Here is a 25,304-nt window from a genome sequence, read left to right as displayed (position 1 = left end):
GGACTGATGACTCGTACTTGGACTCGGACTCGAGGATATATAAAATCGGACTTAAGCATTCATCACGTTGTTTTTAACTAAAAATGTTATAGAAAATGTTTTGTGCCCAAGACCGGCCGCGATCTATTCTTTTCCCTCACAGACACTGCTATCGCTTGCTCTCTTTGCTTGACAACACACTCACCGACGTCACTTACTTAACTTTTTTTCCAAAGCGCTCGGGCACTTGCGGGAAAGGATGAAGCTGATGGTTAGTTCTTGTCACATGACCCGCGGTGCACTTGCGGCATTCTGTAAAGTTGAGATGTTTTTAACTCGTTGCGGTGCGGACGCGCCTGGATGCTGCCGTTATGAGCGCGCATACGCTTCCATTATGAACGTGCATACCGCGCGCCTACAGTACATTGGAAATAATGAACTTGAGCGTGCAAAAGACGCGATATTTCAACAGCCCTTATCGTTACACATCGCTTTCTAACCAGGCGCATGCTGTCACACACACACACACACACACACACATTCACTTGAACACATACAAACGCACTCACGCTAAATCACTCGGTCACTCACACACAAACGCTCTCTCGCTCTCTCTCTCACACACACACCTCACACTCTGTCTCTCTCTCTCACACACTCATTGTAATATGCACGTTTCTTTTTTTTTCGCCGAGTGTATTTCTGTAATACAGTGTTAAAGGATTAGTTCAGACACACAAAAAAACATTCCTAATCATTTACTCCTCCTAATGCCATCCAGGATATCCATGGCGTTTTTTCTTAAATTACGTATTTTAAGGAAAACATTTCAGAATGTTTCCTTCATATAATGGACTTCAATGCCTACCAACTCAGTTGGTTGCTATTGTTTCCTCAAAAAAAATAAAAAAAATAAAAAAAAAATAATAATAATCCAATATGGGACTCGAGACTCGACTCGGACTCGAACTCTGGTAATGGTGACTCGACTTGCACTCGACTCGGACTCTTCTTTGGTGACTCGGACTCGAACACTGAGACTCGAGACTCGACTCGGACTCGACAGTTGGTGACTCGACTACAACACTGCCGTACACACAGCTTCAATGGAGGGACTGAGAGCTCTCGGACTAAATCTAAAATATCTTAAACTGTGTTCCGAAGATAAAAGGAGGTCTTACATGTTTGGAACAGCATAAGGGTGAGTTATTAATGACATAATTTTCATTTTCGGGCAAACTAACCCTTTAAAGCAAAAAAAAAATCCTGAGCCTGGACTTTTTTCCGGGGGCGGGGCGAGGCAAAAAAATCATGCAAAGCATGCAATGACTGTGACAACTTTAACATTTGAAAGGATACTATGGCAAAGTTATTGCTTTCTTTATTCAAACTGATTTTCTTTTTCATGAATATATGATTGACCTGCAGAATGAAAGCTGTATCATACACTTGAAAAATGATGAGCTTTATCATCGCTTCCCGACACTAGGGGTGTAACAATACACTTAGCTAATGAGATGAGACAAAAGTACAGATACTTGGTTCACTAGAATGTGACAATATTTTAATACTGCTTTTAAGAAGTTTTCAATAAAATGTTTGTCTTTTTATTACAAAAAGTAAAACAATGCAGTTGTATTTAGAAATAAAGTAATCTAGGGCTGTAACTTATGATTATATCGACAACTGAGTAATCCTAATTTATTTATTTATTTATTTTGTAACACAAACAGACTTAAGTGAAAACCAGGCTTTAGTATGACTATTTATATATAAACTAACAATGAGGCAATAATAATTGGCTAAAATAAAACATCAAAACCAAGAAATTACAAGATTGTACTGAACAACACTGTTAAAATACATAATGAAATATGCCTATATATAACATGAACATAACTTAAGTACATTATGTATTAAAACAAATACCTGCAGAGGGCGCCAACGGCCTGGTGACGATAAACTTTACAGCTCGATTAAACAATGTTTAAATCCATTAAGTTTTAATATTTGGCCACGCGCAGAAACATTTATTTTGAAATCGCGATGTACAATACAATGGCATATTTAGACATATGTTCATATATCTGCTGTGTTGCCAAATGTTTATAAATTATTAATGTTACAAATCTAATGAGATAATGCACAGTTTTTCCAGATTACGTTAAGCAATGAAAATTCACAGCGTATACAGAGGAAGTTTAGCCCCTTTCACACATACAGTCTTTACTGGTAAAGTTACCATTAATAGATCATGTGTGAACAGGACCTTTTCAGAAATCCCGGTAAATATGTTTTGGCAATCATATAATTCTTATGGAGATTACATGATTACTCTGAACTTTTCTTTGTAAATACGCGCTAGATGGATATATTTGACCATTTCGCCTCACAGCTTTTTGTCGCGCTTCTCCATTCATCAGGGCCGTGACTGAGTTTGTTTATAAACGCAAAACATTCTGACTGGCTACTAATGTAAGTTACTGTTAGTTAATGTCATACCATTGGTAGGCGAACGCATGGACTTAAGTGGAACAGCACGGTGCAAATTGCGCCACCTGGCGGTAGTTTCGCGAATGATTTTACCACGCGACTGAATTTCAGTTACAGTACGCACGGCGGTAAGGCCCATATAGGCTGTCCACCTACTGTAGATATGCTTTTAAATCAAGAACAAACCATTTATTGCTGTATTTATAAACTGCTTACTAATATCTATTCATGTCAGGACAATGCTTAAAAAATGATGAATTGACTATTTATTAATGCTTAATTATTGATTCATAGTATGCATTTATTATAAAGTGTTATCGGTTACTTTTTTTAATATGATTACAATTTACACCCTGAAAATGGTAACATAACGATGTTGTTTCTTGAAAGAGTTAGAATGTCACAGGAAATTACAATTAAGTAGTGTCAGGGTTCTGTAACTTCAGTCTAGTGTTATTCATGGTTTTGTAACAGAGCCCTGACACTCTCGTTATGGTATTGTTCTCAGGTGAGCATGTGGCTTCGAGGCTGCTCAAGCCATGGGCTCTCGTCCGCATGTCCTGTTTTATGTTGGAGCGAGGTAAATGACGGAGTCCGGACACTCGCGCTCCATGTTCTGTCTTGTTGTGGGAGCGTGCGGTCTCAAGTTTGCTCGACCGTGTGCTCTTCTGTCCAAGTGTGTTCTGTGGCATGTGGTTTGTGTTCGGCTGCATGCTTTTCTTGTTATCTTGTATAGTTGCATGCAGCTTGGTTTGTGCTGGCTGCGTGCTGTCTTGCCTGAACATGCAGCTAATGAGTTTGCTCATTAGCTGCTTGAGTGTTGTTTGTGCTCCTCGTGCCTTGCCTGTCAAGTTTTTGTCGGTTCCCCGGTTTTAGTTTGTTTCTTTTATTTTATTATTATTAAAGAGCCCTTTTATCTGCATCATTGAGTCCTCGCCTCATCCCTCTACCTGATACCTGACAAGTAAGCTCATTGTGAAAGAAAAGAATGCCATTGTAAAAAGAACTCCTTATTTAATTAAAATTTCTTACTAGATCTTCCTTAAATGTTCCACATTTTACCTCCTCATCAATCTTCTCCTCTGTGGCTTCAACCCGTCGTTCTCTGAGGAACCGTTGAGTTTTCTCCAGCTGGTACTTTATGAGTTCTTCTATAGCATCTTTCTCCTCCTTATCCACAAACTCCTGCACTGCCTTTCCCATGCCTTGCTCCGTCAACAGAGACAACTGCACATTCTACACATGAACACATACAGAAACGTACACCATTACATGCCAATATATATACAATGGGTAGTTAACTTTAAATTATAACTTTTTTAACAAATCTATTAAACATTTTCTAAACTCATTATACTCAATATACTTGTCCATCAGTTTACAAAAACAAGTAAAAACAATTAATTCAGGCTGAGCCTGGCCTTTATGGACAGATGCCCATAAAATAAAATATAATATTTTAAACGCAAATAAAACAAAATACAACAAATTATACAAGATGTTCTGAATTAAAATATGATAAAAATTCTAAATGTTTTTGAGTCTTTTAGAGACCTTACTAATTAAAATCACATTTACTTGAATTAGAAGCAGAGCAGTCCAGTAAGATGTGATTAATCATCTTACATTTACATTTTTACATTGAATCATTTAGCAGACGCTTTTATCCAAAGCGACTTACAAATGAGAACAATAGAAGAAGTCAGGTCAACAAGAGAACAAAAACAGTATACAAGTGCCATGACAAGTCTTAGTTAGTTTAGTACAGAACGCATAGCCAGGATTTATTATTATTAATAATTTTTTAATAAATGGAAAGACAAGAAAAAAAGGAAAAGTGCTAGTATTAGATGGTTAAGTGCTGGCGAAAAAGATGAGTCTTTGGATGTTTCTTAAAAATGAGTAAAGACGCTGTACGAATTGATAGATCATTCCACCAGCTGGGCACAATCCAGGAAAAGGTCTGGAGTGTGATTTTGAACTTCTTTGGGATGGCACCACAAGGCGTCGTTCACTTGCAGAGCGCAAACATCTGGAGGGCACATAAGATTTAACCAGTGAGTTTAGGTATGTTGGTGCTGTGCCAGAGGTCGTCTTGTAGGCAAGCATCAGTACCTTGAATATGATGCGAGTGGCTACTGGTAGCCAGTGTAACCTGATGAGGAGAGGAGCAACGTGAGTTTTTTTGGCTCATTGAAGACAACCCTCGCTGCTGCATTCTGGATCAATTGCAGAGGCTTGACAGTACATGCAGGAAGGCCCGCCAGGAGAGCATTACAAAAGTCCAGTCTGGAAAGAATTAGAGCTTGGACAAGAAGTTGGGTGGCTTGCTCTGACAGCAAGGGTCTAATCTTCCTAATGTTGTATAAGGCAAATCTGCAGGACCGGGTCGTTGTAGCAATGTGGTCTGGGAAGCTTAACTGATGATCCATCACAACTCCTAGGTTTCTGGCTGTCCTCGAAGGAGTAATGGTTGACGAACCCAGCTGTATAGAGAAGTTGTGATGAAGCAATGGGTAAGCTGGAATCACCAGGAGTTCTGTCTTCGTAAAGTTAAGCTGAAGGTGATGGTCGTTCATCCAGCTAGAAATGTCACTCAGACAGGCTGAAATGCAAGCAGCTACCATCGGGTCATCTGGTTGGAATGAGCAGTAGAGTTGGGTGTCATCAGCGTAGCAGTGATAAGAAAAGCCATGCTTCTGAATGACAGATCCTAATGATGTCATGTAGATGGAGAAGAGAAGTGATCCAAGTACTGAGCCTTGAGGAACCCCAGTAGCAAGTTGTTTTGACATAGAAACATCTTAAGGATCTTAGAAACACACTGAAGGATCTGTCAGAGGTGTAGGACTTAACCCACAGGAGTGTGGTTCCAGAGATGCCCATCTTCCTGAGGGTGGACAGGAGAATCTGGTGATTAACGGTGTCAAAAGCAGCAGACACGTCTAGTAAGATGAGTAATGAGGATTTTGAAGTTGCTTTTGTCAGTTGCAGGGCTTCAGTAAACGAGAGCAGAGCAGTCTCAGTTAAGTGGCCACTTTTGAAGCCAGATTGGTTGCTGTCCAGGAGGTTGTTCTGTACAAGGAACATAGAAAGCTGGTTGAACACAGCTCGCTCAAGTGTCTTTGCAATGAATGGAAGAAGGGATACCGGTCTGTAGTTTTCAGGAAAAGCTGGATTTAGGATTTATGGATTCTGGATGGATACTGGATTTATCTTGAGTATTTTGGGTAGTATTTTATTTGAATGCAACCTCTAACAAACGTGTAAACAGAAACAAACAATTCACATGTAATAGTTGCATTATAAATGGAGAATCTGTCTATTTTACCAATTTTAGCATGATGGCATGTTCATCTTGATTTCAAAACAGAGGTATGAATGATGCTTACAATTCTGCTGTATACTCCTGTTAAAAATACAATAATTAGTAATTTCTGCTATATAACTACTTTAAAAAAACAACAATATAAAGTTAATCAAGATTAGAAAGGTTTAGAATAGTTATTGACTGTAGTAAACATGAGCATCCCACTAACTAAACAGCTACCATTAAGAGGTTAATAATCATGTTTAACAGTATAATTCTTCTATAATCAGTATATTGAAACAAGCTAACAAGAATTTGGACTCTTTAACACCCACCCACTTCCATGAAGCACTGTGAATAATGTCTCCATACACTATATAAATACACTATTTATACACACATAAGCATACACTATTTAAATGTGTATTAACGTATTTTGCATATCTTTATAAACAATCAACATCTTTAAATCTATAGTTTTATATTTATTTCTCCTTTTTCATTTGATTAAATCAATGCTTCATGGGATGTGGTTCTTTCCCTCTTAAAAGCGATTAAGAACAGAGTCTGGTATCCATGTCATTTTGTCCAATTTCAAAAACTCTTTTCCTTCAAATCAAAGTTTTACTAATGACTGATCTGTATCCTCTACAAACAGACAAACTACAAACCTTCTCAGCTTTCTGAAAGTATTCTTTCACAAGATCTTCCACTCTCAGCTGTAAGACTTCAGAGGTGGGACGAGAGAGAATTGCCGCAAAGTCCATACCTTCTTCTGCAGAACACACATAGCATAAACTTAAATACTAATCTAAAAATAATGCATATGCAGTAGTGCAAGATGTTCAATTAATAAGTCAAAAGCAACGTTTTAAAGTAGCATTAGTGAAACGGACATAATTCACTGAACCTTATGTCATTCCAAACCCACATGACTGACATTAATCAAACTTTTAAAGAAATGTTGTTTTGTATTGGCTGCTCTTTTTAGTGTAATTACAGTGACTGGGACTGTCGAGCTTCAAAAAGCATACAAAAGTGGTCTATATGATGTATGCTTTATACCAAGTGTACTGAAGCTATGCAATGGATATACAGCTGGACCAGACAAATCCAATTCATAAAAAGATTATCCAGGTTTGAGAACTAGATGCAGCAAAATGGGATAATTAAATACATACTTCAGACTCTAATTTTTTCTTACAAACAAAAATGGGGTTAGCGCACTTACATTCTCATTTTAAATGATTTAAACATCGACACCATCGTGTAAATTGATTAATATGCATGAGGGAGAGAAAGCAAGACAGCGCTTGTGTTGTTGGAAGTTTCTCTCTCTCTCGCGCGCACAATCTCTCTCTCTCTCTCTCTCACGCACACAGAATAAACAGATGCAATATGGATAAACAAATGATAAAGCTTGGCTTATTGAATATCAGATCCCTTTCTACGAAAACACTTTTTTGTAAATAATATGATCACTGATCATAATCTGGATGTGCTCTGTTTGACAGAAACCTGGCTAAAACCTGATGATTACATTATTTTAAATGAGTCCACCCCCCAAGATTACTGTTATAAACATGAGCCACGTCTAAAAGGCAAAGGGGGAGGTGTTGCTTCAATTTATAACAACATTTTCAGAATTTCTCAGAGGGCTGGCTTCAAGTATAACTCGTTTGAAGTAACGGTGCTTCATATAACATTATCCAGAGAAACAAATGTTAATGATAAATCCCCTGTTATGTTTGTACTGGCAACTGTATACAGACCACCATGGCACCATACTGACTTTATTAAAGAGTTTGGAGATTTTACATCCGAGTAAGTTCTGTCTGCAGATTAATTTTTAATATTTGGTGATTTTAATATCCATGCTGATAATGAAAAAGATGCATTGGGATCAGCATTTATAGACATTCTGAACTCTATTGGGCTTACACAACAAGTTTGAGGACCTACTCACTGTCAAACGGAACTGATGTTGATAGTGTTGAAATTATGCAGCCAAGTGATGATATCTCAGATCATTATTTAGTTTTGTGCAAACTACATATAGCCAAAATTGTAAATTCTACTTCTTGTTACAAGTATGGAAGAACCATCACTTCTACGACTTCTACTTTTTAAAGGGGGGGTGAAATGCTATTTCATGCATACTGAGTTTTTTACACTGTTAAAGAGTTGGATTCCCATGCTAAACATGGACAAAGTTTCAAAAATTAAGTTGTACGTTTGAAGGAGTATTTTTGTTCCCAAAATAATCCTTCTGGTTTGTCACAAATTTCGGAAAGTTTTTTTCGAGTATGGCTCTGTGTGACGTTAGATGGAGCGGAATTTCCTTATATGGGTCATGAGGGCACGTCTGCCGGAAGAGTGCGCGCTCCTGTATAGCAGAGCACCGAGAGCACAACAGGCATTCACTGATCAGAGCGAGAGCGTCGCGAAATGTCACAAAAGGAGTGTGTTTTTGGTTGTCAGGGCAAGACAACCCTGCACAGATTACCAAAAAAAAAACAGCAATAAGGGACCAGTGGATGGATTTTATTTTTACAGAGCATCAATGTAGTTGTGCAAGTGTTTTTGTTTTTTCCCTGCATTTCGAAGATGCTTGTTTTACAAACAAGGCCCAGTTTGACGACGGATTTGCACATCGTTTATTTCTTAAGGATGATGCAATCCCAACGAAAAAGGGTCACGATCGTGTGTTGGAACCGCAGGCGGTAAATAAAAATGCTTAAAATATCTCTGCCTCCTTCATAGTGCGTCCGCCTCCCATGCCAAAGACCCGTGTTCGAGCCCCGCTCGGAGCGAGTCGTTGCTGCTGCTGCTCTCGTTCAGTTTCAGCCTCGGGATCTGATTCTGGATCATAAATAAACGGCTTAATCTGACTGTAAGCCATGGTTTGTTTTGGATGATGGTTTTTCCCTCACGGTAATGTCACAGCTTCCACATGCTCTCAACGCAAAAGCCTACTGGCGCTCGTGATTCTTTAGCTCCGCCCACACGTCACGCCTTCACCCGGTCGTGTTTTTCCAGGAAAAATCGGTACAGATTATCTTTCTCTTATGAATATAATAAAACTAAAGACTTTTTGGAGTTATGAAGGATGCAGTACTACTCTATAGGTACTCAAGATTAACAGGATATTGAGTGAAAACGAGCATTTCACCCCCCCTTTATGTTATCTTCCTGATGTATCCGAATTCCTTAGCATATCCAAAACCTCAGAACAACTTGATTATGTAACAGAAACTATGGTTTCTCTCTTTTCTAGCATATTAAATACAGTTGCTCCTTTACACTTAAGGAAGGTTTAGGAAACCAGTTTTACACCATGGTATAATGAGCATACTTGCACCCTAAAGAGAGCAGCTGGAAAAATGGAGCACAGCTGGAGGAAAACAAAACTAGAAGTATTTCGTATTGCTTGGAGGGAAAGTAACCTATCCTACAGAAAAGCATTAAAAATGGCTAGATCCGATTACTTTTCTTCTCTTTTTGAAGAAAACAAACATAACCCCAGGTATTTATTCAAAACAGTGGCTAAATTAACAAAAAATAAAGGAAGAATTGTATAAACTTATTAAATTATCTAAACCAACAACATGTATGTTAAACCCTATACCATCTAAGCTCTTAAAAGAGGTGCTCCCAGAAGTCATAGATCCTCTTCTGACTATTATTAATTCCTCATTGTCATTGGAATATGTCACCAAAACCTTCAAACTGGCTGTTATTTAGCCTCTCATAAAAAAACAAAACTTGACCCCAAAGAACTAGTTAATTATAGACCAATCTCGAATATCCCTTTTCTGTCCAAGATACTAGAAAAGGTGGTATCCTCACAATTATATTTCTTCTTAGAGAAAAATTGTATATGTGAGGATTTGCAGTCAGGATTTAGACCGTATCATAGTACTGAGACTGCTCTCCTTAGAGTTACAAATGACCTGCTCTTATCATCTGATCGTGGTTCTATCTCTCTATTAGTTCTGTTAGATCTTAGTGCTGCGTTTGACACAATTGACCACAACATTCTTTTGCATAGACTTGAACAGTTTGTTGGCATTAATGGAAGTGCATTAGCATGGTTTAAATCATACTTATATGGCCGCCATCGGTTCGTAGCAGTGAATGAAGAGGTATCATATTGATCACAAGTGTAGTATGGAGTACCTCAAGGCTCAGTACTAGGGTCGCTACTCTTCACGCTTTATATGTTATCCTTGGGAGATATCATCAGGAAACATGGTGTTAACTTTCACTGTTATGCTGATAATACTCAGCTTTATATTTCTTCGCAGCCCGGTGAAACACACCAATTTGAAAAACTAATGGAATGCATAGTCGATATAAAAAACTGGATGACGAGTAATTTCTTACTGCTTAATTTAAAAAAAAAAACAGAGGTGTTAATTATAGGACCTAAAAACTCTGCATTTAATAACCTAGAACACTGTCTAAGACTTGATGGCTGCTCTGTCAATTCTTCATCATCAGTTAGGAACCTAGGTGTGCCATTTGATCGCAATCTTTCCTTAGAAAGCCACGTTTCAAGCATTTGTAAAACTAAATTTTTCCATCTCAAAAATATATCTAAATTACGGCCTATGCTCTCAATGTCAAATGCAGAAATGTTAATCCATGCATTTATGACCTCAATATTAGATTATTGTAATGCTTTATTGGGTGGTTGTTCTGCACGCTTCGTAAACAAACTACAGCTAGTCCAAAATGCAGCAGCAAGAGTTCTTACTAGAACCAGGAAGTATGACCATATTAGCCCAGTCCTGTCAACACTGCACTGGCTCCCTCTCAAACATCGTATATATTTTAAAATATTTCCTATTACTTATAAAGCCCTGAATGGTTTATCACCTCAGTATTTGAATTAGCTCCTTTTACATTAAAATCCTCTATGTCCGCTATGTTCTCAAAACTCAGCCAATTTGATAATACCTAGAATATCAAAATCAACTGCGGGCGGCAGATCCTTTTCTTATTTGGCGCCTTAACTCTGGAATAACCTACCTAACATTGTTCAGGAGGCAAAAACACTCTTGCATTTTAAATCTAGATTAAAGACCCATCTTTTTAACCTGGATTACACATAGCATACTAATATGCTTTTAATATCCAAATCCGTTAAAGGATTTTTAGGCTGCATTAATTAGGTAAACCGGAACCGGGAACACTTCCCTTAACACCCGATGTACTCACTACATCATTAGAAGAATGGCATATACGCTAATATTTGTCTGTTTCTCTCTTATTCCGAGGTCACCGTAGCCACCAGATCCAGTCTGTATCCAGATCAGAGGGTCACTGTAGTCACCCGGATCCAGTACGTATCCAGACCAGATGGTGGATCGGCACCTAGAAAGGACCTCTACATCCCTGAAAGACAGCGGAGACCAGGACAACTAGAGCCCCAGATACAGATCCCCTGTAAAGACCTTGTCTCAGACGACCACGGGGACATGACCAGAGGGAACAGATGATTCTTCTAAACAATCTGACTTTGCTGCAGCCTGGAATTGAACTGCTGGTTTCATCTGGTCAGAGGAGAACTGGCCCCCTGACTGAGCCTGGTGTCTCCCAAGGTTTTTTTTCTCCATTCTGTCACCGATGGAGTTTCGGTTCCTTGCCGCTGTCGCCTCTGGGTTGCTTAGTTGGGATCACTTCATCTACAGCGATATCATTGACTTTATTGCAAATAAATGCACAGATACTATTTAACCTGTTAGCCAGCACCAGAACGCCCTCGTCATTGAAAGCCTCTAAACTCGCACATGTCAGTGTTTACGAATAGATTAAATGAAACGGGACAAATTTAATCTCGACAAACTATGTATCATTATAAAGATCTAAGCCTCAAGCATTGACGACAGATCGCTGTTTTTCAATGGAAAGCTTATAAAGACTGTATTTGCTACATTTGTGTAAGCACTACACATAAAAACATCAGCAATGGAAATGCTGTACATACCAGATCCGTCGTAATAACGAGTCATAAACACATCCACAGCTGTAAATCCCAGTTTAGTTAGAAAGGTAAGGGTCCACTGAACGATATCTCATGGAGCACGTTTAGTCCAACGAAGGAATAACGTTGTAATATGGATCATAATTCCTTTGTTTCAGTTCTTCAGCGACAGAATTGTTTGTGTCCGTTATGGAATAGCTCACAGTCAGAAACTGCATCTTGGTAGTAAAAACACGGCATGGTTTTGCAGTCACAAACAGAATGAGACAATCCACTGGGAAAAAAAAAAGAATGAATGAAAGACAGGCGAAAGATAGTTTGAATATTTGAATTTTGTCGCTCTGTGTCGCGCTCTGACGCACCCGTGAACAGATGGAGGCAGAACTTATAGCGATCCCCTTTTTCTTTGTTTCTTTTATTTTTCAACAGTTTTTATATATGTGAGAGTGTGTTTTATGTTGAATGTGAATGCATCTGCATGATTACCATCTGTTTGAGTGCACATCAGCCCAAATCAGCTCGCTATTACTGTATGATCACGGCTATCAAAGAAAACACATCTATATGAATAGAGAGAGTGGATTATTTACTTTTGCTCATTTGTGTTATTACCATCTTTATAAGTGGCCATCAGCACTTATTTGTTTCGTAATTCATAGTAAATGCTGCATTTCTAGCAATCTCTGGATTTTCTGTAACTGGCAAACAAAGTTATATCTTTTTTTTCTTGTTATTCTTATTTTTCTTACTCAAATTATTCTATTGTATTTTTCTAGTGCTAAAATAAATCACTTATATTATGTCTAAGGTTCTGTCTAGTGTTTTATAATGGAAAAAAACTATGCAGTGGTATGTTTAATGACTAAATAGTTTGTAGAAGCCTTCAATACTATTGGGAAATATATTTTCTTAAATTTGGGGGGTGGGGGGTGTAGACCCATAAAAAGATTTGTAGGAGTCTCATTTTTCATGATATCTTATTCAGATTTGAAATATAAACTCATGAGACATGTGACTTCCAACCCATTACTTTTCTAGATTGTTCCAGGTATCATTTAATGTATTTTCATATCAAATAAAAAAAAATTAAGTGTGGTTAAAAAAAAAAAAAAATTCAAGGTACTTCAGTGTCTATAACTTTTAATATTTTTGAGCATTATCAAATCTAGTTGATAAAAAGTAAAACCCAAAGGGTCTTCTTTCCAAAGACACCAAAATTATTGTAGCAGAAATGACTCGAACCAGACAAATCAAAGAGTCTATCAGGACTGTGGTTGTAACACGAGCCAAATTCCTCAGGAAGTCATAAAACATTCTGTGCCACAAGTCCCAAGCAAGATAACCAACCAACCAACTTTTAGCTTTTAGTTTTAGCTTTGATTTTGCTATCAGTCATGCCAGCTTTTAGTTTGCTGTTAGCTTTGCTTCTAAGCTTTAGCTTTTAGCCATGCTGTTTGTCATCACTGTTCTTTGAGCGCGGTTCCAGCGTGCTTCGGCCTGCACACCTGCTGCTACTTAGCCACGATGAGAAGAAACACCACCTAGTCTCGTCAAACTACTTTTTTTCTTTCCGTTTGAGAGTTTCGTGTTCTCAGTTAAGTTTTGTAACGCCGTGTCTCCTCAAGAGCCCGTTCAACTTCAACCAGCCACACAACTCTGCATCATCAGCCAATGCCCAACCAAGGGCTTCCCAAGACGTCTCTTCAATGACTACTGAACTTCCAGCCAATCAGTGACATCGGGATACCCCTTTCAACCACAACAAAGGGAACTCCCTTTTCACAGGAGACGCAAGTAACTTTACTTCCAGACTGTGACCTTTACTGGTGTATATAATATAATTTTAACCTCACTGAGGAACTCAATGCGAGAGCTAATTACGTGATTGATGGTTGTTCATGTTTATGCAATTTAACGTATTGCTGTAAACTTGGGATTCCACATTTCCATTCTATTAAACTCATCTTACCCTAACTTTCGATCTTCCTGCTACTTGTGTGAGTGTGTGTGTGGGTGCGTTTATGTATTAGATTAGTTTATATGTCTTAGATTTATCTAATAAAGCCTTATTCATATTGAAAAGAGAAGTATCTTGTGTTGTGTGCTTACAAGTTAATGTCTTAAACTGCCGATCTTGTTACTGTGCTAATTGATAGTGTTTTCACTATAGTTTGGATATTAATATCCAGCGCAGATTTGATGTTAAACGGCTCGTTCAGTGAATCGCAGGGCGTCTCAGTGATCAGCCGTGAAACAGTGATTCTGTTCAAATTCCCTTTAAAATCTTAAACGATTCCCTTTGAGCTAAATTGACCTGTTTCCCTTACATTATGTTTCTAACACATTGAAGTAGGAAACTGTTACAATTATAAGTTTGGTAGAGCACTTTTTAAAACGTTATTGCTTCGTTGGACTAAACGTGCTCCATGAGATGTCGTTCAGTGGAACCTTACCTTTCTAACTAAACTGGGATTTACAGCTGTGGATGTGTTTATGACTCGTTATTACGACGGATCTGGTATGTACAGCGTTTCCATTGCTAATGTTTGTATGCAAATGTAGCAAATACAGTCTTTATAAGCTTTCCATTGAAAAACAGCGATCTGTCGTCAATGCTTGAGGCTTAGATCTTTATAATGATAAATAGTTTGTCAACATTAAATTTGTCACATTTCATTTAATCTATTCATAAACACTGACACATGTGAGTTTGGAGGCTTTCAGGACGATGGCATTCTTTTTAATATTTTTATTTTTGTTTTTATGTTTGAGCTTATATATCTTTATTATAATAACAGTCTGAGTAATTCTGATTATTGAACAGTAAACTTTGAAGTGTCAGCTTTGTGAACATATATTGATTATTTATCTAGTCAGAAAGAATCATGAGCAGAAAACTTTGAGTATTTCTGGATCCTTGCTGAAAATAAGGGGTTTTAATGTACATTTGTATCCATTATCCTGTTATGTACCAACGATTTTATGAAAAACAAGACAATGCACATCTTAACAATATTCATAATATTACAGCATTATTGCTTAAGCAGATGTGTGTGACTTGCCTTTAACATCGTCTTTGGCCTCTCTGTGTCTGATAAAATGCAGGATGTCTTTGGGATTTGCCACTTGATCTACAAACTTCTGACTAAAGCGCATAGTGTTAAAAACTTCAAAACCCCCGCTATAATCCACCTGGAGAGAGAGAGGCACATGATGTTAGATGAAAGATGTATTACTGGTATATCATTCGGTATTTCTTGAACTGATAAAACAACAAATAATAAATCCAGGCAAAGAGGTGTACACACTCGTAGCCTGATGAGAGGTTTCTGGGGAGTTAGAGAATTCCCAAGTCTCTGTCTCTCTGCCTCTTCAAGCATCTCTTCAACCTAAAAAAATAAAAGGAATGAAATATCAATGTCCAGTAATTCCTGAGTGAACTTTTTCCCAAACTTTCAAACATTTTACCTCAATGGTGCATTGATTTTAAAAACTCCATCAAAACAGTAGTCTCTTTCTCACTAACATCTGGCAAACATGTACTAGCTCATACTTTTCAGCAACCTCTCACGAGCAGTAATTAGCAAACTACAATGGGCCAATCAATTTCTGATGGACATTGGTCCACCCTATATTTTACCTAGTTTGAGGAGCCTTTTTACTCAGATTAATGTCACAAGAAAACGAAATAGCAATTTCCATTATATGCTTAATTTTGAAGACTCTGAATACCACTTGCAATTAGCACACAAATTTCCCTCTTCTTGAGTTCTGTAGATTAAACTGTTGCCTTTTTTTGTTCAATCTAAAAAGTTGTTGGTTCAAAGATTGAAGAAAAGTGATTCTGCTCCAAAGTGTTCAAATCCACCTTTTTCCTCAACACGGGAGTAAGCCTATGGGTGAGACTTCTGTTTCATTAGCTGCTATATGTAAATAACTAGAAAATTACAATGTATAACAATAAGATATATTTAATCCATAGACCAAGAGGACGGATGAAATTTGTAGTAACTGCTTCTAAAATATGACTTTTCTAACTGATCGGTACATTAGTAAACTGCCAAAAAAATCGAACTTACCTGCAGAAAACCCCTAGCAGCCAGCCACAACAAACAAATGTATAATGCGTAATCTAGTCAACTGAAGTTAAGAAAGCATCTAAATTTGTCTTTAGTAACTTTATTTGTCCAGTTACAACTGGTTTTTAATAATATCTAACATGTTTAACTGCATTGCATGTACCTTCTCCTGGCAGAAAGCCATGACTTTGAGCATGACGTTGGGTTGCTCTGGGCTGAAAAGGTCAGGGTGCTCTGAGAGTGTCACATCCTGAATGAAAAACTGCCTGACGGTCTGTAGAGGAATTTTCTGAAGATTCATTTTTTTCCCTTTCACTCTCAATAACCCAATGTGCCTGTGGAATACCCAAAAACAAAACAACAACAAAACATTATTCCATTATCCTTAACCTTAAACACTGACATAAATGTAGGCATTCATTAATTCTATCTGGCTCTACAAAGAAACAATAAAATGACATTAAAAAGGGGTCATAAATTGAGATATATTTTTACACAAAAACATCCTTTAAGTGTCAGAACTCAAAACATCCTCAGTATAAAAACAGCTTCTATTGAAAAATATCGTCCATATAGAGGATCAACGCCTACTTTCACATCATTGCCTCACAAATATAGTAGGAGGTGAGCAAATATAAGAGAGGTGTTTTAAAGTATTGCATCAGAAACAAGTGATGGAAATGCAAAATTTGGGGGGGGGGGATCCCTTATTCACGAAAAATATTTTACGCTCGCTTGTGGTAGTTTTTGATGTTTGCCAAAAAGTGAATGTGATGTGAAAGTGAATAATGGGAGATGGAAACACAATAACTGAATAAATTCCCCCATGTGCATCAAAAAAGTCATGTGACTTTGCAAGACGGAACAGCATAATCTGACTAAGCAACAGACTGATCTCATTGCATAGCATCTGAAATGTTATGGTGATCCTTAAATATCTGAGCAAAGTCTGTCATCCAAGTATTTCCGTATAAATGCTACAATCAAATCTCACTTCAGGTCTCAGCTCATATACTTCAGTTTTTGAGTTGAACATGCATCGAACAATCCTGAACTTGCGTGTGGTATAGTAATCTGCAGTAAAAAAAAAAAAAAACTACTATAGTAAAAGCAGAGGATAGTATGACAGCATTTTAATATAGATTATTTGCCCGAGCGACAACCAAAGCTCTTTAGTCAATAATTAACCAGTAAGATTAGAATGTCTTTTTTCCTTAAGAACTTTAGCTTTATTTGCGCAAATGGCAGCAAAAACAGACCGTACAAATACACATTGTTGCAACAGAAATTAAGTATATACAAGTAATAAAAATAAATAGGTCTTAAATATGTTTAACATATTACCAAATAAATAAATAAAAAAGTGTAACTAATTTTCAACTAATTTTATTTTTCTTATTATTTTTATTTTATTAAATCCAACTGATCCCACAGGTGACTCGTGCATGCACACACATCAGTTCTAGCATTGCTAACTTGAAATTTCAACACCAAACTTAAGTGCAGTCAGCCAAACATAAATGTTAGGGTGCTTTCACACCTGCCTCATTTAGTTTAGTTGAATCGTACCAGATTTCATTTCCCCCTTTGGTGCGGTTCGTTTGGGCAGGTGTGAAAGCAGCAATCGCATTCGGGTGCACACCAAAGGCGGACTAAACAAGCGTATCGAGACCTGCTTGAAGAGGTGGTCTCGGTACGATTTCAAACGAACTCTGGAGTGGTTCGTTTGTGGTGAGAACGTGATCAGACCTCGAACAGACCTAACTGCAAAAAGTACTGATCATTTTTGGACTAAACCAGCTGCCGTAATAAGCTGGGCTGTGCATTATGGGATGAGGAAGCGTTTGTTGACAGTTTGCACTTAAGCATGGCAGCTCGTGGACAAACTTGTAGTGAGGAGGTGCGGAGCCTCATAGAAATTTGAGCATGTCATGAGCATGTCAGAGTTAAGAAGAATTAATGCACGCCTCCGCTTGAAGTTACGAGCGATGCCCGCTCGCCGTTTGCAGTGCATTAGAACGTTGTTTTCAAGCCGCATCTGCCCTTCATTATAGAAATATATTGTTTGCATATTGTGGTGTATACAAACAATGTAATTAGATTATGGCCAGGGACAAAACCAGCCCATGCAGTCGTCTCTCCATAGTTGTGTTGTCTCCGTGTTTTTTGCTGGCTTTTCCTCTTATGTTGGAATTTTCCCGTACGTAAATTCTGACCAATCGAAAAGCAGTTTAAAGCAGGAAATACGTCATGGCCAATGAGTAATGTGGATGTTGTCATGTGACTGCATTTTGGTTCGTTTCAACTGGTTTGGACCAAAGCAATCAGTGTGGTGAAAAGGAAACCAAAAAAGTTGAAAGATGCTACAATAGCCGCATTTCCACCAGTGCGAGCCAGGGCTTAAAGTGGGCCGGGCGGGGCTCATAGCCTCGGGCCAGTAGCACAGAGGCCAGAATAGCGCAGGGTTTCCACAGTGGAGCCTGAAGCTCCGTTGCACGTAACTAAAACACGCCCTTTACATGCCTCTCATTTCAACAACAAAGAGAAGTTATCAGAAAACTAAGAAATAAGTCACTGGAAAATGCACGATCACAAAACGAACATGATAAATGCGAACATTTGTTTGCATGCTTTGTTATATATTCAAATTAAAAAGCATCAATGTTTTAACTATAGAATGTGATTGATCATATTGATTTAATTTATCAGGACTCAAAATTAATCACAAATACACTTATTTCTATTTTATTTATTTTTAACGCTTATGAAAATAGTCTGCTTATTCAGTCAAGTCTGTTTCTGTTTATTTGTAGCCACAGTAGCCGTTACATTTAGAATAAATGATAATATCTCTATTTTTATAAAAGCTCCCGAACAAAAACATTATTATATTTTTTTATGATAAAAAACTCTCGAGACGACTTTTGATAGATAATATAAGTTACTAAATAAATACACGATTATGATAAAGAATAAAAAGCTGACGTCTGATTTCTTCAAGCGGTCATATTTACATATTTACTATGGTAATGTTAATGCCCAGCGTGCATAGTCTTTTGCATCGTTTATAAATGTTTCTGCCTTATGGTGATTATAATTCACATTGGATCAAGTTATTTCAAACACTCGCTGCTGACTGAAAGTGAGTTTTGAGCTTGACTTATTAAAAAAAAGTGTTTAATGCTAGTGTTAAAGCTGTTATCTTTCTGAAATGATTCGCAGCGCAGACTTTTTTTTTTAATAAAAGCTCCCCGAATAAAAATCATTATTATATTTTGATGATATGCAACGTGGAGCTAAACTCTTGAAACGAAAAGACAGATAAAATGTTACTTAATAAATACACAATTGTGATAGAGACTAAGAAGCTGACGTCTGATTTATCCAAGCGGTCATATTTACCATGTTTACTGTGTAACGTTAATGTTTAGCATGCATAGTCTTTTACATCGCTAATAAATATTTCTGCCTTGTTTAGTGATTATAATCCACATCCGATCAAGTTATTTCAAACACTTGGTGCTAACTAAGAGTGAGTTTTGAGCTCAACTTATTTTCTAAAGTCTTTAATACCGGTGTTAAAGCTGTTATCTCTCTGAAAAGATCCGCAGTGCTGAGCTCTCTAGACGCGGAGAAACTCCGCCTTTGTTCATCACCCCTCCTCTAGTCCCAGCTGGCCCGCTTTGGCCCAAGGTTTTCATCGGGCCAAAAAACCCTGGCCGTTGGCCCCGAGGAAGCCGACAAGGCACGATCAAGCCCCGGAAGTGACAGTGGAAATGCGACTGGACCTAGCACGCACTAGCACGCCCGGTTTAAGCTCGCCAGTGGAAACGCGGCTATTGTATAATTGTTTGCCCTTGGTTCGGACCAAATGAACCAAACTAGAGATGTGAAAGCACCCTTAAACTGCTCATTTTAAAAGGTCTGCTGTAAAATAATTTGTGCACATGTGAAGGATGATGTTTTATGTGGATATTGGAACATGAATGAAGCCTTTCTTTACATAATAAATAGTTTAGCAACCATATGTTACATGGAAACATAAATGGAAAAATTTGGATTGTTGTGCAATGAGAAAGGTTCGAATGCGATTTCAGTTTTGCTTATATAATTGTATAGATTTTAATTATTTTTCTGTGATATCAATAAAATTAAAGGATTTGTTGTGGAGGAGGAAATAAATGGACTGTGGAAGTCATGGCCTAATGGTTAGAGAGCTTGACTCCTAACCCTAGGGCTGTGGGTTCGAATCTTGGGCCAGCAATACCATGACTGAAGTGCCCTTGAGCAAGGCACCGAACCCTTAACTGCTCCCCGGGCACCGCAGCATAAATGGTTACCCACTGCTCCGGGTGTGTGTTCACTGTATGTTCACAGTGTGTGTGTGCTCTTGTTTTTGGGACATATCAGGACACAACTTTGTATAATGACAAGGGTATGACACGGGTATTACAAGGAGAGGGTGACTTATGAGGACATCAATCAATCAATCAAACCCCCTTATTTTATATAGTGCTTTAAACAAAATACATTGCGTCAAAGCACTGAACAACATTCATTTGGAAAACAGTGTGTCAATAATGCAAAATGATAGTTAAAGGCAGTTCATCATTGAATTCAGTGATGTCAGACTCTGTTCAGTTTAAATAGTGTCTGTGCATTTATTTGCATGATATCGCTGTAGATGAAGTGACCCCAACTAAGCAAGCCAGAGGCGACAGCGGCAAGGAAACAAGGCTCAGTTGGGGGGCCAGTTCTCCTCTGACCAGACGAAACCAGTAGTTCAATTCCAGGCTGCAGCAAAGTCAGATTGTGCAGAAGAATCATCTGTTTCCCGTGGTCTTGTCCTGGTGGTCCTCTGAGACAAGGTCTTTACAGGGGATCTGTATTCGGGGCTCTAGTTGTCCTGGTCTCCGCTGTCTTTCAGGGCAGTAGAGGACATAACCCATGTCCCCATTTTTCAAAACGTTTATAAACCATAAAGAATTAGTTTTTTTTTTGAGAAAGTAAAAATGCACAAAGTTTCCTATGAGGGTTAGGGTTAGGGTTAGGGCCATAGAATATACAGTTTGTACAGTATAAAACCATTAAGCCTATGGGATGTCCCCACTTTTCACAAAAAACAAACGTGTGTGTGTGTGTGTGTGTGTGCGCGCACTTTAGATGGGTTAAATGCAGAGCACGAATTATGAGTATGGGTCACCATACTTGGCTGTATGTCACGTCACTTTCATTTTAATATAATGTTTGTAAATGTTCTGATATATTTACTGGTACTTAATATACATACATTGTTTCCAATTACAAGGTTAACAGGTGTTTTTAGACTAAGACCAGTTTCCCTTTCATGAGATCACTTACTCTGTGGCCAGGTTATATTTTTTCATGTCGTTTCTCTAGGGGTAAGGTTTCTAAAACCAGGGTGTTTTAGGGGCATGATATTCAAATTATTATGTGAACCATGTATTAAGTTGATTTGTGCACTCGAATCTGTGTTTGTTTCTATGTTTCTCGCTTTTGCTTTCAGGTTAAAAATGAGGGACCTTGTGTCTACACAGTCATTGTTGCATCCAACCACATAGGCTAAAAGCGGTCTACACTGGATGCAACAAGGTGATCACTGCAAATCAATTTTTCCATTTCACTTTAGCCCCTCTTAAGACCTGCACAAATACAATTAATACCACATGAAAAGGGTAGGGAAATGATTCAGATAGCATATGAAACCAATGTTTTTAAGAAAACGGATGAATGAAAAAGTACTGTCTCCAGTATGATTGTCAAAAGTACCAACTTCAGTACCAGTTGGTACTGAAAAAAAAATGTGATGATACCAGTAATGATACCAGCATTTCCCGAACCTACCTAACATTGTTCGGGAGGCAGACAAACTCTTGCAGTTTAAATCTAGATTAAAGACCCATCTCTTTAACCTGGCTTACACATAACACACTAATGTGCTGTAACAGAAATGAGTCCAACCAGACAAATTAAAGAGTCTATCAAAGCTGTGCGTTGAAACACGAGAGCCGAATTCCTCAGGAAGTCATAAATCAGTTCTAGTGCCACAAGAACCAAGCAAGATGACCAACCAACTTGTTCACACAACAGCTTTGAACATTAACACCACTAGAACAATTATTTACAATTTCAATTTGAAGAAATTTGGTGTCAAAAATGTGTTCGTAATGGAAATGCAACGCTGGATATCACATGTAAACCCAGGAGATCAAGTTAAACACTTCCATTGACTTCCCCCACCCAGCAGAACCAGACTGAAATTCCTAAGGGGGGGAAGGGCTTTAAACCTCTGTCTCTACAGAACATTCCTATGTCATGAGAATGGCAAAGAAACTGCTTTTTGTACATATATATGGACCAGAATGAACTCAAAAAGACTTATAAATGAATCAGTCCATTGCTTCACTCTATATTCATTTATGTGTAACCCACACATTTGACTATCATGTTATAAACACTTATTGTGTATGTTTTTTTTTTTTATATATAACTATGGCATAGCTTAACGATTTGTAATTATGTTTGGTATGTCTGTGATCCAATTTTCTTGCTTGATATTGTCCTGACAATCATTTATTTGTAAAATATATCATATTCGTGTTATAGGAATCATGTCCAAAATTAGACCCTGCCAGAGCAGGAAAATTCGGACCACATGCTTGGTAAGATAAACATATGATTTATGATACCCCCCGAGCCAAGACAATATCTGATTGGTCAAGACAACATTTGAGGTGTGGCCAACAGGCAAGTTTATATACCTTTGGACACCATAAAATCTTGCTTTTAGTTCTAGCCTTGCTTGTGCTATCAGTCATGCTTTTAGTCTGCTTTTTAGTCTCTGCTATTAGTCATGCCTGCTCTTAGCTTTTAGCTTGTAGCTTTGCTACCTAGCTTTAGCTTTTAGCTTCTAGCCATGCTGTTTAATCATCATTGTTCTTTGAGCGCGGTTCTGCGTGCTTTGTGGAAGATTTTTATTAGTAAGATTTTAATCAATCAAGAATAATCAATGTGAATCTAGCCATTTTTGTTGCTAGTTGTTTTTCCATTATAATCCTATAGGTAATGGATAGAAAGGAATATGCTTGCGTGCTGGAATGTTCAGAACTGATGAGAAACATATGGTCAGACATACAGAAAGGGCCTTTCGTTATACCAAAACAAGTAGGGGCCTCTCCTCTCTAGGGAGGAATCAAAATTGCAAGCATAAGGAAAAGACTGACTATTTGGAAACGCCCTGAATAGGGTATATAATGAGAAACCAAATAGCATTCGGGAGATCTCCTTGCAAGGGGCTCTTGACTTTGTTTTGCTTAAAATAAAGTATTTTCTTCTGAGAGAAAAATCCCTGACTGAGTTCGATTCTTTGGAGAACCGGCAAAATACACCACAGATTTGGCACCCCAGATGGGACTGGAAAGAAGCAGAGTGGACGACTGCTTTTGAGCTGACTGATAAACAACACAGGAACATAGGAAACATAGGAAAGCCTTGATAGGTAACCTTGATATAAAACAAAAATGGTGTAGGCAGAAAGACATTGTATGCAATGGTCTGTGTTTATTGGATAGCTGTGCCAGGTAAGGACAGTGATAAACGGATAAGCAGATTAAGGAATCGTGAGGAAAAGTCCCACGGATACCGCTTTGAGAAAGTATAAGTGAAATTCTCGAAGGACAGAATAGGTGGGCCCTTAAGGAGCTCTAGGTAGAGCTGTGTTTTGTTGTGTGGATGTATCTGTGTCCGGACGAATGAATGTGTGAACAAATAAATTCTGTGTAGGGTGGGTAAAAGTTTCACACCATTCTTGGACCGTCACTTCAGGGTGGCTGGGTGGAGTTGGACGCAACTAGTATCCACTTGAGGGGGATGAATGTATGATGAGCCTTGATAATAAAAGGACAATTAATGACTGATTATCCCTTAGATAAAGGGAAAAAGTATGCAAGAATAAGCACTCTGGCTCAATAAAGAGTGGAGAAAGTGTGGATGAGTTTAGGAAAATAGTATCAATAAAGATTGAACCAAGATCTATAATAGAGTTTTGCATTTTGGATGTCTGTGTGAAAGGGGAGAAAATTTTCTGAGCCCAGCGCAGTGGGAGTGAGAGCAAAAGAGGAAGTTTCCACATTAAAGTTGTATTACATGGGTGGAGCAAGAGGTGCTCTCCCCTCCTGGACCATCACTTGAGAGTGATTAGGTTACAGAGACGGGCGTGGCTGGTGTTGAGAAAGGATAAGTGCAGGAGCCCTAAAACAATAAAGTTAACTGTAAGGTTGTTTTAGAGAAAAATGAATACAAATGTTCCAAGAAATGGACTAATATAGAGATGGCAGATATGGTGGAATATAGAAATAATAATAAATTAAAGCTGCAAGCAGCGATGAACGGGCCCTCGCACACGGGCTCACCGGCAGCGAGTGGCTTTAGTAAATAGGTGAATGGTGAGAAACATGCTTTTAAACTCATAAATATAAGTGGAATATATCAAAGTTTACTCCATATTTATGCCAATCTTTGTGTTGCCAGCAGGTGGTGCTCTCATTATAATGGACTATTGGCCTTCAGATGTGTTCAGGGCAGGACTCTTATCGAACATGTGAAGTTTGGGGAAGATCGAACAAATTATGCCTGAGTTACAACAACTTCTCTTGCTGTGGCGAGACATCAAAATTTGTCATGACGCCATGGACATGCCCTTTAACAAAAACTCAAGATCTCCACAAGTTAACATTTCACAGGCCTTTAGATTAGACTGACTACAAAAAATACATTAATCTCAAAAAAATTCTAGGAGTAGTTTGTCACAGCATACAACATGTCACTTCCTGTTACCAGCAGGTGGCGCTATGACTATAACTGAATATGGGCATGTAGATCTGTTAAGGGCAGAAGTCTTATCTAACATGTGAAGTTTGGGGCAGATTGGACATTGTAAGTCTGAGTAACAGCAACTTCCTTTTTCATGGCGAAACATCGAATTTTGTCAGGCCGCCATGGACACGCCCTTTAACGAAACCTCAAGTCCTTCGCAATTTAACATCGCAAATGGCTTTAGATTTAACTGACCAAGTTTGGTGTTGATCTGAATATATCTCTAGGAGTAGTTTGTTAAAGTACAACCCCTGAAAATGGCAAAAACAACGCCAGTTTTGCAGAGAAAATTCTAAATAACCGACTTCCTGATGGGATTCAGATTTCGTAACGTGGGACTTTTTTGTAGGTATTGGTGTGTTACATGTGTGTACCGATTTTTGTACATGTACGTGAAAAATAGCTCGAGACGCACTCCATTGAATGTGCATATGCACTCCCTTGAAAGTTTATAGGTGGCGCTATCGAGCCATTTTGCCACACCCAATGGAATATTGGCCTTCAGATCTGTTCAGGCCAGGACCCTTATCACACATGTGAAGTTTGGGCAAGATCGGAC

At 38.2% G+C, this 25,304-nt stretch overlaps 1 protein-coding gene across 5 annotated transcripts in view; it reads right to left on the bottom strand.

The window, feature by feature from the left end:
* Positions 1-25,304, bottom strand: part of mre11a (MRE11 homolog A, double strand break repair nuclease) — a 320,741-nt gene that overhangs the window by 141,954 nt on the left and 153,483 nt on the right. For all 5 annotated transcript variants that reach the window (XM_052576125.1, XM_052576126.1, XM_052576122.1 and 2 more), the window contains exons 9-13: positions 16,014-16,185; positions 15,080-15,160; positions 14,834-14,963; positions 6,454-6,557; positions 3,535-3,708 (exon numbers count right to left, since the gene is read on the bottom strand). In XM_052576125.1, coding sequence (XP_052432085.1) covers positions 3,535-3,708; positions 6,454-6,557; positions 14,834-14,963; positions 15,080-15,160; positions 16,014-16,185 — 661 coding nt within the window. The remainder of the gene's footprint in view (positions 1-3,534; positions 3,709-6,453; positions 6,558-14,833; positions 14,964-15,079; positions 15,161-16,013; positions 16,186-25,304) is intronic.

The sequence above is a fragment of the Carassius gibelio genome, chromosome B15, assembly GCF_023724105.1.
Source record: "Carassius gibelio isolate Cgi1373 ecotype wild population from Czech Republic chromosome B15, carGib1.2-hapl.c, whole genome shotgun sequence".
Lineage (NCBI taxonomy): Eukaryota > Metazoa > Chordata > Actinopteri > Cypriniformes > Cyprinidae > Carassius > Carassius gibelio.
Note: the sequence above shows the minus strand (reverse complement) of the source record. Positions and strands in the feature narration are given on the sequence as shown.